The sequence below is a fragment of the Doryrhamphus excisus genome, linkage group LG2 (genome assembly GCF_037039965.1).
Source record: "Doryrhamphus excisus strain RoL-2023G ecotype Guam linkage group LG2, RoL_Dexc_Guam_v1.1, whole genome shotgun sequence".
Lineage (NCBI taxonomy): Eukaryota > Metazoa > Chordata > Actinopteri > Syngnathiformes > Syngnathidae > Doryrhamphus > Doryrhamphus excisus.
Window position 1 is genome coordinate 1,724,861 of NC_136358.1, and position 13,074 is coordinate 1,737,934.

Here is a 13,074-nt window from a genome sequence, read left to right on the forward strand (position 1 = left end):
GTGTTCAAGGTCCTTCCCAAGTTAATTAAAGCATAAGCAATAACAGTTGTTATTGGATTTACAAAGTTCCATATTTTTTGTGATACATCCATTTTCTATACCGCTTATCCTCACTCGGTTCGTGGGGGTATGCTGGAACCTATCCCAGCTGTCTTTGGGTGAGAGTCGGGCTACAACCATACACACTCACTTCATACTTATATGGACAATTTAGAATTACTTATTAACCTAACGTGTTTTCGGAATGTAGGAGGAAACCCACAAACGCACGGGGAGAACATGCAACCTCCAAATAGAGATCTGCAAACGGAGAATCAAACACAATTCTTGATCTCCTGACTGTGTGGCCTACATGCTAACCACTTATCGGCAGCATAAAACCCTGATCGGAACATCCCTAGTGTAAATCCATTTTATATTAATCCCATCAAACACAAAACAAAACACGACCATTTTTTCCAATCTTAACCAAATTTTACACACTTGCGCTCGTCTTTTACATTAGTCAATAACTGGAAAGTGAATATTAGTCGCGTGTGTGCACAATAGTGGAGATGCCCTGTGATCCATTTCGGAAAGCACAGCTGCCTCATTTGTTGTGTCCTGATTATTCGCCAGCCTCGTTTGTAACGCGCCACCAACTTGTATGTACTGATTACACCACCAGCAAAATAAAGAATGGAACACAATGCCAGCCAATGAGGCTTGGAAGTGGTTGAGGGTGGGTTGAAATTAGCATCACATCGTCTTCCATGCCTTCCACCAGCCTTACAAACGCGGCCAGAATGCTGCCACGCTCCCGGGATGATTGCTTCTCATCCACTTGAGGCCATTATATCGCTAACAGCCGCACAATTGAATCAAAGCATCTGTCGCCGTGGCGATTTACTCGTTAGCCACACACACCACCCCGATCGTTGTTGAGTACCTGAATCTTATGCACGCACACATTCACACACAAACTTATACACACATTTTAAATGATGTGCTTCATCCATCCATCCATCCATCCATCCTGCAAGCCCATTGATCGCTGCTGAAATGAATCTGTCAATACATCAGGAGGGAGAAACCAATCAGGTCCACACACACTTGGAATTATGGTTATTGTATGTGATCGCCCTGTAGCTGTTCAGTCTTACATGCTGCCATTAATATATGCTTCCAGTGTAATATTACCACGGGTGTTACAAGGAACATGGAGCCAAAGTGCAATTCATCACTTCTGTCTGCTCGCTTTCTTCTTGCCTGGAGCACTACTGACCTTTCACTATGATTCATATCACACACACACACACACACACACACACACAGTAGACAAAGACACCTGTAAGGGACACCATCCTGTGCATGCAAAAGTTGTGTTGCTCAATGCCAATTTGATGGCCCATAAAAACAAGCCTGTGCTGATGCAACAAAAGTGGGTAGAGGTGTTGTTAGTTAAATAATAAAACAGGTCTAAAGGAACACAATGGAACACTCTGCACTCTTTCTTGATTAATTGATTAAATATAAGGCATTCTTCACATATTTCATTATCTATTTAGTGTTATGCTGACTTGTATGCATTATATGTATGTATGCGTGCATATGTCAACGTCAAGCTGATGTACGGTGGCTGAACCCAATCCTTTACAGGATACTGCTTCACCCCCGATTTATTCAAATTTAGAAATGTCAAATTTGGGCATTTTCCGCCATTTTTCATGCACGAATGTTAAAAAACAGCATTCAGACAAATGCAGAAGGTGGGCGGACAAAGTAGTGTTTTTTGGCATTGGGTTTGCATGGGCTAGTAGTCCCTCATCCTTGGACTTCAGGAAGGGAAAACCTATTCTCGACTGTTTTCCTGCTCTTGCTCGCTGCCGTGTTTCCATTCGACTGAAGCAGCTTGTTTCTATCAAACAACATCAATTAAACACAAGCCGTGACGGCGTCACATTTTGCATGAACTAGTTCAGTCAGCAACCCAGATACACAAGGGGGGAGATGGAAGGACAGATAGCAGGATGGAAAGATGGAGGGGGACAAAACACAGAGAGCGAGAGGGGAAGATTGGTAAGAGGAATGAGAGATGGAGCGAGAGTAACTAGGGTGCTCAGAGATGGAGTGAGGATTGGGAACAAATCAACTTAATGCATATAGCTTGTCTTCTCGTCTGCTTTGCGTTTTTGGGGCCTCCCCCTCCTCCCCTTATCAGTGTCAGAACACCAGAAATGAAATCTTTGAGGATGGATGACACGCACTGTTTATGAAATATAGAAAACAACCTGGGTTATTGCTTGGGAAAAAACAAACCAACGTATACATAAATACTAGCTCACTTTGGCTTTTCTTTGTAATGCTATGGCCTGCATGTTGACGGTAAAGATTTGTATAAATGCCAACAATAACAGCATAGAGACCACAGCATGTTAATTAAGTCAAGTGTGACCGTGCCACTGCAGGCGAGGCTGTATAGCGTTTACATATACAATACAGTAGAATCATTAAAGCAGTAAAAGACAAATTAACTGCAGGCAATTAGCTTTGTGCATTGTGACATGCCGTATTAGCTTGAGCAGATTAGAGTTATAATAAACCTCCACGGTTCAGCTCAAGGGACCAACGTTTCCATCAGATACTCCTGCGCGTATCGTATCAGAAGATTCAAGCATGAGAAAAGAAATACACATCCAAGCTCTGCGCCACAATTTAAAGGATTTTTTTTTCTTTGGTTGAAACAAATTTGAAACATAGGAAATCCTCCATATACAATCCTGATGACCATTATCAGACAAGTGGAAAAATTGCAAGAATTTACATTTTTCACTGTTTAAACAGGTTCTAAGGAGAGCTTCACAAAAGCAAAAAGAAATTAGAATGAGATGTATAAAAAAATCAAAGATACTTTATTGCTCTCCAAGAGAAAAGCTCATCAAAAGTTTAAGACTATAGCCTTTAAAAGCCAAGATGCTTTCTGTCAGGTATTCATACCGTCATGTTGAGCTGCATAAGCAAGGCCTCTTGTAGCAGGCCATTGCAGCTGAGGTTAGACGTACTTTAACCTTCTTAAAATATCCTCAAAGTTCATTCATTCATCCATTATCCTCACGAGGGTTGCAGGGGTGCTGGAGCCTATCCCAGCCTATGTCACTTTAATAGTTGTTTGCAATCAATTGCTTACTCAAAACGTTTTTGTCTCACTCCCATTTCTTATTTTTTCACTTGCAATTCTTGCAATTTTTCAACTGGTCTTAAAATGTATGATCAGGATCTGCCTAATACTATTATATGTACCTTCTGACACACATCCATGCACACATTGAGTGATGGTGACAGTGATGATGATGATAATGATGGCACCGGGACCCCCGCTGCTTTGTTTGTTGTTCTCCATACTGACAAGACGAATACTGACACATTGTGGCACAGCTGGAGTATGCGTGCCGTGATTTATTCTCTTTGAATAGCATTGTGTTGTTTCTTACTATGCCGTGTTTCACCTTTGGGGGACAGCCCATTGTTGCCGTTTTCATACATGAAATGGCCATTCGGTTCTACTGCATAAAACAGGATCTAACAGAAACAGGTTTGTGCGAACGCAGTGAAAATTTGATAGACACGCACTATTGTTATTTTTTATTATTCTTGAAAAGAACTACACAAGTTGAACCTAAATGCACATCAATTTGGAAATAATGTGGTTTCTATTAATAATAATGATGTGAGCTTGGGGGTCTTGGTTGGCGAGTGCAAACGTGAAAAGACAAACTACATTACATTTAAGCTTTTTTACTGAGGTTGCTGATAAAAAAAAAAACTTCCAAAGTGGACTAAAATCACTTGCATGCTAATTCCAAAATCCCTTGTGTGGGCGAAGTTTGCTCCTAAGATATTCTGTCTACTTTTGGTTGGTACCTAGAGTCCTTCTCATATGATGCAGAGCAAACTAAGTCACTATATAAAACATATTGTACATTAATACTAACTAAAACTGAGCACTACTATCTTTGTAAAGTCCTATTTTCGGGATATAGCTCTGGTAATGGATCTCATTGGATGTCATATGTGTGCACATGTCGACAAAAGTCGAGTAAGTCGTTTTTCTACTCTAGAGGAGGCGAGCTTGGTGATGCAGTCGGAGCATGGGTTGGTCAGATTGAATTAGAACCTTGCCATATGTCAGCCTTGTGATCACAGCGTTTGTACAGCAAGGGAGCGGCCGCCTGTAATGAGCATGTACTGATGAAAGGGTTCAAGCTCTGGCGGAGGTCTGTTTAGCCCTCACTCTCACTTGACTTTTTCCTGTGCTGCTGCTCACTCACAAATGTTGGGCATCACTGAGGAGGAGGAGGAGTTCAGGTGGTATAGAGGGGAGCCGACCACGCTTTCATGCCATCTTTGCTCTTCTCAGAATCAAATCGTTTTAAGCGAGAAAGAGCTTGAAAGGAGGGGTTGTCCTCTACTTGAAATGAAAGAGCATTCTTCAGGAGGAAACACTGCTGCTGCCAATACACAACACACACACACACACACATATGCACAGAATGAGTGGTGGTTTGGAGACTGTGTGGGAGTGCATACGCCTCTGCTTCCCAAAATAACCGCCAGATGAGGGGCAGGGAGGCAAAGAAGGGCGAGGCTGGTACATGGGGGGATATAAATGGATAGTAATTGTATGGCTCAGTCAGATTAAAATGCAATGGACTTAACAAAAACATACACTGTGCACTTGTGTGTGTGAAACTGATCCTGGGGGCTGTGAGAGTGCAGATCATGCACACTCGTTACATCCTCGCTTAAAAGCAAGCATATTTCGCCTGTGCACATTCAAACTGCATTAAAACGCTTCACACAAATCCAACCAAAAAGGACGACTTCCATGTATTATTCCTGTAATCCTTCCCAAAATAGAGCCCTTCCACCATACGGCAGTATGTGGGAAAAGCCGAGTGTTTGGACTTTGCCTGTTTGCCTCAGCTTAGGAATCTCAAAATAAGTTTGACACATGGATACACACAAAAGAAAATACAACATGGTGAGAAATGTGCTTCCAGCCGCAGAAGAAGCAAAAGGTCAAGAGAGGTGGAGAGGAACTGGAAGATGAGAGGATATAAGTGGTGGATAATTACAATGATGACTCACCAGCACTTGAATAGCCAAATGTGGGGGACAAATGGGAATGATTTGTCGTGAATGTGTGGCTAAATCAATAGAAACTGGATTTACACTTTTAGTTCCCGAATCAATAGAAGAAATTGGCTGAAGTCAATATTGTCACCTTAAGTGTGCAGTCCAGCCCTCCCACCTGCTGGTCAAACTGAGTATGGCACACAACTGCTGTCCATTCTTTCATAAGTGTTTGAATTTCACATGTGTTTACAAGGTGTATTGAAGAGGAACCATAGGGTCCTCCTGAATTATCTATAATAAATATAATAATAATAATTTTATAATAATAATAATTGTATAGCGCTTTTCAGAATACTCAAAGACGCTTTACAGTGAAGAAAGATAAAGAACATAGTAGTAGAAATTAAAATATAACATCCATACATTCATTCAGAGCTAAAAACAAGGCTAAAAGTGGGACCTTTTTTGTATTTATTCAGTCATGTACAATTTTACACTTTTATTTCTGTTTTCGTTGGTGAATAAGCTATATATTGAGACAAATACTTAATTTTTTTCTTTCACTAGAAAATGCCAAGACGGTCCCACAACACAGCCTTAAGGAATAAAGGGCAAAGCTCTTGCCTTTGCCACTGAAATTTTTGGACGACCTCAGATACCTTAGCCGCAGTAAAGGATATGTGTGCGTGAAGGCCTATGTCAGGTGAATTTGAGAAGGGCCTCAAAGTGTTCTTTCCCACACCCAACTATATCCTCAGTTGAGGTCATCAGGCCTCCTCCTACACTGCAAACAGTGTGACCCGGATACTGCTTCCCCTTTTTGATGTGTCGGATAGTTTGCCATAAACTCTTGGATGACAATTGAAAACTGTGTTCCACAGCCTCACCAAACACTTCCTACACCCGAGTCGACCACGGGCAAAACTGCACGCCTGCTGGTTCTGAACCCCATCGGGTTCAGGGATTGCAGCCATGACTGTCACGGACCATCTTGAGACCACATCACTGATTGGTTGTCTCTATAGGCAGGCGAAGCTCTGACGGAGGTGAGAGTTGAAGATATAGCCAACAACCGGCATGCACCAATGCACATACATATGAACGTCAGGACCATTTCCCAAACCCAATGCATAAGGAAGTGACCTTCTACTTCACCAGGGATGACCTCCAACAACACACGCTGGGGGGCTATTGAGTTCTGACTTACACTAAAATGCAACATCACCGTAATTGAAACAAAACTCATTCTCAGACCTTATTGCAGACCATTCCCTGCAATAAAATACAATGGACAATAATGGGGATCCATAGAAAATGTACTTACTAAAACAAACAATATGACTATTGTATTTTGTTAAAATATATGCAATACTGATGAAGGAAAATACATTTGATATACATACATACATAAGGTAAAGTGTACGTAATGTGGTAAATTTCAATATGCAAAAATAGAGTGCGCCTCTCTGTGGTGAGTTACGGTAACGGAGTGGCGAGACAAACAAAAGCCACAGCCCAGTCCTCGCTCGCAACAGTGACGTCACTGGGCGGCCATTGGGTGAGCGCGGAGCAAACTGAATTAGGCTGAAAAAAAGACTTTCACAACAACAACACGGACAGCTGCTCTTGCTGCTCCTAGAAAGACACGTTTGCACTTTTGACGAGCTGTTTTCATTCCAAAGAAGACATCGGGTAAGGAAACTAAACTGTACTCTAATTTACTAGTTTAAATTCGCTCCGCACCAGCTTCCGCCCAGTCGGAAGTTTCTTTTGTCCTCTTGAGTCAACAACACAACAAGAGAGACGATGTTGAGACCGGTAGAAAATACTAATTTCCTGCTTAATAATAAGGCAACAACGTACTATTGTTGTCAACACAACTGCGCTATCTCAAATGTTGCTTGGCAGCGAATACCTTTGGACCGGCTAACCTGAGGGCAACTAATAGATAGCATTGCTGGGCGTGTTAGCTAGCATCAAGCTCCCTGTGGCTGATAGCATTAGTGCTGCTTAGCATCGCTGTTATTACCACTGCATGACTGCTGTATTACCACAAAGTGCTGCATCACGAACATATTTCCTCCATAGTTTACCATGTCTATCTACTGTTTTCCCAGATGTCACAATGGCTGCAAACTTCAGCATATCAGACAGCGAGTCCGAGCCCTCCGAGGAGGTAGCGGAAGGGGACGGCACCCAACACCCTTCTGGTCAAGACCAGAAAGACCCCAAAGGCCTCACACTTGCTTTGCCTGATCTTAGACTGGCAGGTGGGTCTTTTATTTTATTTTTTTTATTTTGTTACTAACTCCTCTACTCCTAATAACTGATGAAGTTGACAGAAGTTGGTTGAGAGTTAGTGAGTACAATGTATTCATAAGAAAATGAAGAGTTAGTAAGTGTAAGAGTGGTTGGACATCATATTGTATGCACAGATTGATTTGGCGCTACTTAAAAACAACCTCACCGCTGCCGACTTGGTTGCACATTATAATGCATCTCTTCATCAAGTGAGATGTCAGTCAAGAAAGCCATACAAGATCAGCCTCACTTTGAGGTTTGAGCGTTATCAGGCAGCAAGGCACAAGCCACATTCAAAACAATGACACCCTCAGTTTTCTACTACTTCTTGCTTACTAATCTTAATGATGTTATATAAGAGATTACAAAAGCGCACCAACCAGGCAGAGGTAGTAAAGATTGTTTCAGCTAATCAATAACCCAACTTAATCGAGGTACCTTTTATTTTTTCTTGCTCCTGCGTAGCATTGGGTCGCATCAGGCTCAACTCGGAGTCCCACGCTTCAACGGTGTCCAGAGACGAGGAGCTCCAGAACAGGGGAGAGGAGGAGGCTGGCACACCCACTGATGGAGCCCCGTTTCGAGGCCGCTCCAAGTCAGCACCTCCTGCACTCTGGGCCGCCAAGAAGTACGGGCAGCAGCTGCGACGAATGAGCGATGAGTTCGACAGCCTCTTTGACAAAGGGGTGAGGGGGGGCACATTATGTCCATTAATTATCACAAGGGGTAAAATGATGGCACTGCTTCTCACGCTTGCCTTTTTCTTGCAGGAAATCAAGAAGTTGAAGAATGCCGGGACTTCCAGGCCGATGCATCACTCCAGAACCTGGTGGAGTGCCCTGTTCAGCCACCAGGAGACAGAGGGCGAGAACAACCACCTTGACAACCACAGTCATCGCACTGAGTAAGGACACCGACTGCGGACAACAAAGCTGTGACTAAACAGGGGACGAGAAGGGGAGGAATGAGGGACGTCCTCCCCGATGAGGACTTTTTGCCTGCACTGAGCAGAGTGAAGAGAGACAATGACACTGAGGTGCGAGCTCAGGTCTCTTTTCTTCAAACTACATGAAATCGGGCATATTTTGTACTTTTTATGGTTGTGACATCAATGTTGGGAAGCTGACAGGCGGGGGGGGGGGTGCATTTGAAAATGGTCTTACCATGTCGGTCGTCCACAGCAACACTATGCAACAGACTGCAGACAGAGGATGGAGGGGGGGTGCTCACGTCATGCGCTGTTTCGGGTCTTCTGGGGGCCGAACACAATGTGTTCTAATGGACCTCGTGGACTGTTTGGACCAACTTGACTCGATCATGAACATGTTTTAATGTAGCCATCCAGTGCTTTGCAAAAGTCTTCGGTCACCTCTGGTTTGGTTATTTTAATAAGCAGCCTTTTTGAGTCATTAGAAGGACTGATGCGCTTTTCTTTTTTGGAAGGACACCCAATTGGGGTTTGCTTTATGAGTGGCAGCTCTGGTATCACTCAACATTTAATACAGTTTCAAATTAGTTTTGTATTTGGCAGAGACTGAAAATAAAAAAAGAAGTGATTTTTTTTATATTTCCACATTTTCCTGTACTATTAATATTACAAGAAACAAGTCAATATATTGGAAAGGCAAAAGCAAGCAAATCGGGAGAAACTACTATTAAATAATTTTTCATACAACACTATATCTTATAAAAATGATGGCTTAAATAAAAGTCTATTATGTTCTTTTTTATGTTCTGTGTGCCCCAAGCTAAACTCCTGAAAAAAGGAAAAGTCAATACAGCAGACAACATCTTTAATGGTGGCCAAGTACTTTCGCAAAGTGCCGTATGTCAAAGAAGAACAATCTTATACACGGACAATCTCGATGAATATCTTTTTGTAAAAGTTCAGGGTTAGTCTATTATATCAAGAGAAAAAGAGACATTTTAAGACTTTTAAAAAAAGCACAATTCAATATGAGATGTTTTAAAAGCCTCGTGACGAGCAAAGAACTATAACATTTTAAGTTTAAAAGGTGTAAATATTTTGCTATTATTCTATTATCAAGGCGATAATCAATATGACCGTGGCGTTGCTGTGGTTGCAGTGATGTTAGTGGAATATGTGTTGATGGTATGGCTGCCGGGTAAGGCACAAAAAGAATGCTTGATGATTTGATGTTTTGTCCCAACAGAGATTTAGAGAGATACTTTAAAAAGTCGTTTTTAGTGTGCGCTCTACATGACTTCACACTGGAGGATTTTTTGTTTTTTTTTTTAAACCAAGCCAGCTAATGTGATGACGTGATTTATATGGGGTCAGTACAAAATTGTCAATGTTGCGTTCGTCCTGTCTTTGAATGGTTTTATTGTAGCATCTCCAAATGGAATCAAAAGACGGCGGGTCAAGACAATCTTCAATATTTTTAACATTCAACCAAGTATTTAATTGAATATACGTATATCTTCCCGATTGCGTGGTTATGAACAGACTACAATTGATATACTGTACAATGTTTTTTTACAGATTGGGTTTTAAATTTACACTTTTTAAAAGCTAAAAAAATATAGTGATGCAAGTATTTTGTATCAAATGTTTCATAATTGTTTAAGTAACGATGTTGTTGACCTGCATCTATCAAGTACAGAGTGTTCACCCTTCGGAAGAGAGCAGAACGATGTAAAGAAGCTAGAATCCAATCAACTGCCTTGAACTTGTTCTGAATGCGACGCCGGCCACGCGGTACCGCCTTAAACTGCACGCTGTTACACATGATGCTTAAGCCCAATCCAAAATTTAAAATAAATAAATAAATACTCGGGCCTGTATAGTTTCGCAACTTGGTATTACTTGAACAAATATGGAAAATCAATGAAAAGTTGCATTTTGTACATTTTCTCTACAGCTGTGAATCTAAATGCTGTCTTGAATAAATCATGTTAGAAATGATTTAAGAGTGATTTGTGGTTACACAAGAGGCTCCCAACGATAGTTAGGAGTTCAATATGCTAGTACCATCAAACCACTTGGGTAGGATCCCAGCAGAACCTGCGTCCTCGCTCCAAGGCCGACAGTCGCGCCATGTGGTCCTCACACAGTGTGAAGTCAAAGATCCTGGCATTCTCCTTGATCCGCTCCGGATTGGCTGACTTGGGCAGCACGGGGATTCCCTGCTGCACTGCCCAGCGCAGTAGCACCTGGAGGAAAGCAGCAGGGGACACACAAACAAACAAACAGTGTATACTGTAATCGGCCTTTTTTCACTGCAGGAACTTTTCTCATTTACCTGGGATTTTCAAAAACCTGCAACTTTACCCAGGTAAAAAGAAAGAAAAAAAACAAACACCATCCACAAGACCAACCTTGCCCTGGGAAAAATCACTGCTGATATCTCTGGAAACATCACATGTAGTAAAGGCATATCTGGTAACCTTTCCTCCAGGTCAGCTTTTGTCCTGTGCTTCATCTTTCATGACAAATTTTAAATTTCTTAAAAACAAGCTGAAGATTGTAAAACCTGCCAGGCAACTCTTGCAGGACTTTGTTGACATTGTCAACCTCAATATTTAATATTTATTAATATTAAATCTATTATTTAATATTTATTAATATTAATTATATTATTTGACATTAAATATTTACTAAATTAATATTTAATGTTCATTTTGATCACTTTGTAAATGCTTACTTCATCCCTACAAAATGTTTGTCATTCCCCCTCTTACGTTTTCCATTTTGGGCCCCCAAGACTGTTCTTTTGTGTCACTCCATCTGTAGATCTCAGTCATTGGAATAAAAACATTTATTATTGTTCACCTGTTTTTCCATGTGAAGATGAAAAACTTGGCGTGGCATAATCTCTTTTGCATAGAATTTTTCTACAAATGCGAAAGTGTGTGCTGAAATGTGCTTATGCATATTTCACCGATGCCAATGCATTTTTTTTGTGCACAGCAACCTTTCCTTTTTACATGTTTTTGTGCTGCATATACCTGTGCAGGGGTCCGGTTGCAAGACTTGGCCACTTCGGCCACCACTGGGTCTGTGAACAGCTCCCCTTTCCCCAGGGAGGTGTAAGCCTGGAAGCACACTCCCAACTCCTTGCACATACTCCTCAGCTCGTCCTGGCACAGGTGCGGGTGGAATTCCACCTACAGGAGAGGTCAATGTTAAAATTATAAGACACAATTTGTTGGATTATATCTGTATTGTTTGGGTCATTTTATTAAAACTGTATTGCTTATTTACCTGCAGCACCGCTGGGCGAATCTTACAGCTTTGCATAAGCTCCCTCATATGAGCGGGCATGTAGTTGGACACCCCGATGGCCTTCAGCTTGCCCTGAATAAACAGATCCTCCAGGGCGGCCCAACTCTGAGCTCTGTTACCTGGCATCGCAATCTTAATTAGGTCCGTTATTTAATAAAGGTTCTGAAGCGTCCTACACACCTGAGTTGTGTTGGTCAGTCACATCCAGACCCTGAGTACCAGGCCAATGGATTAGGTAGAGGTCGATGTAATCCATCCCCAGTTCCGACAGACTGCTGAGGGCTCCTTCCATGGCCTTGTCCCCCTGATCTTTAGGCCCCAGTTTACTGTGGAGAGAGAAGACAAATCAATATTTGCATGTTGAGTCATTTCTAAAGCACAACACACACCTGGTGATGAAGACACTCTCTCGGGTCAAGCCATATTTGGGCAAGAGCTCCACGAGGGCGCGACCCAGCTCGGCTTCATTTTCATACACGGCTGCGCTATCAAAGGCCCGGTAGCCTGCAGCCAGGGCGGCGTCCACAGCACGGTGCACCTCCTCTCTATTGAGTTTGTACATGCCGAAACCCAAAAGGGGCATCTGAGCCCCTGTGTCCAGTAGAACAGATTGTGAGGCGAGGACTGTGTCGGCCATCTTGTTGTGTGTGTGATATCCTGTGCAAACAAGGAAGAGCCTTATGCAAGTAATGAATAGGCGTATGATATGAGAGCCTCATTATGTGCATTGATGCCTGCAAAAAAAGAAGCAATGACTGCCTCACTGGTCTCATGACCAAGCACACCGTGGCAATGCAACAATTGAGTAAAGAAAATTAATCTGCAGCGAAATAAGGCCAACAAAGTTCAGTAATACATGTTTTTAAATGCTTAAAATTTCTAAAACACCTTTTGATAGTGAAAATAGCACAGTACTGACATTGCATAGAAGCATTAAGTAAAATGTTAGCTCAAATGTCGTTACCTGTTTATTTAGGTATATCCAAAGTCAAATACTTTTTTAAATTTTGACTTAAAATAGGCAACAAGTCAGCAGCTAGCACAGGTGAAGTACACAATCAACGGTAGCTTTCCCCGTGAGAACGTTTTATACCCAAACTAAAGGCAAACTTCCGCATATGCCGCTGATTGGCCCGTAATCTAGCCAATAGGAATAGGCAAAGTGAACGGAAGCGGAAATCCGACTGTATTGAGTTACGTCATGGTTTTCTTGGCGAAGCTAAACATTTTATGTGCGATTTTTGTAACACTTTACAATCGGTTTGAGAGTAAAAAGTGTGAAAAGTTGAGGTTATGTCGGTTCCTTCAAGTAGCAAGCAAATTAATGTTGTAGTTGAAATGGGTTCATTTATTAAATCAAATCTAATAAATTGAAAGCAACAATTAAATTAAAGTGAAGCATAAGAAAT

At 41.8% G+C, this 13,074-nt stretch overlaps 3 protein-coding genes across 5 annotated transcripts in view; 1 reads left to right on the top strand and 2 right to left on the bottom strand.

The window, feature by feature from the left end:
- LOC131125078 (sodium/calcium exchanger 1-like) overlaps positions 1-8,843 on the bottom strand; it is a 61,225-nt gene extending 52,382 nt beyond the window's left edge. The window contains exon 1 of one of the 3 annotated variants that reach the window (XM_058066229.2): positions 7,855-8,843. The gene's annotated coding sequence lies outside the window, so the exon portion shown is untranslated. The remainder of the gene's footprint in view (positions 1-7,854) is intronic. The other 2 variants (XM_058066228.2, XM_058066230.2) reach the window with 2 other exon arrangements.
- Positions 6,660-9,677, top strand: badb (BCL2 associated agonist of cell death b). The gene is made up of 4 exons (XM_058066232.2): positions 6,660-6,807; positions 7,233-7,385; positions 7,882-8,102; positions 8,187-9,677. The coding sequence occupies exons 2-4, from the start codon at positions 7,241-7,243 to the stop codon at positions 8,322-8,324; spliced, it is 504 nt and encodes a 167-aa protein (XP_057922215.2). The 5' UTR covers positions 6,660-6,807; positions 7,233-7,240; the 3' UTR covers positions 8,325-9,677.
- Positions 9,678-9,909: 232 nt separating this feature from the next.
- LOC131125079 (putative oxidoreductase YtbE) lies at positions 9,910-12,794 on the bottom strand. Its single transcript, XM_058066231.2, has 6 exons — positions 12,630-12,794; positions 12,055-12,322; positions 11,846-11,991; positions 11,645-11,784; positions 11,389-11,547; positions 9,910-10,593 (listed from the first exon to the last, which is right to left on the bottom strand). The coding sequence occupies exons 2-6, from the start codon at positions 12,300-12,302 to the stop codon at positions 10,414-10,416; spliced, it is 873 nt and encodes a 290-aa protein (XP_057922214.2). The 5' UTR covers positions 12,303-12,322; positions 12,630-12,794; the 3' UTR covers positions 9,910-10,413.
- Between the last annotated feature and the right edge of the window lie 280 nt (positions 12,795-13,074).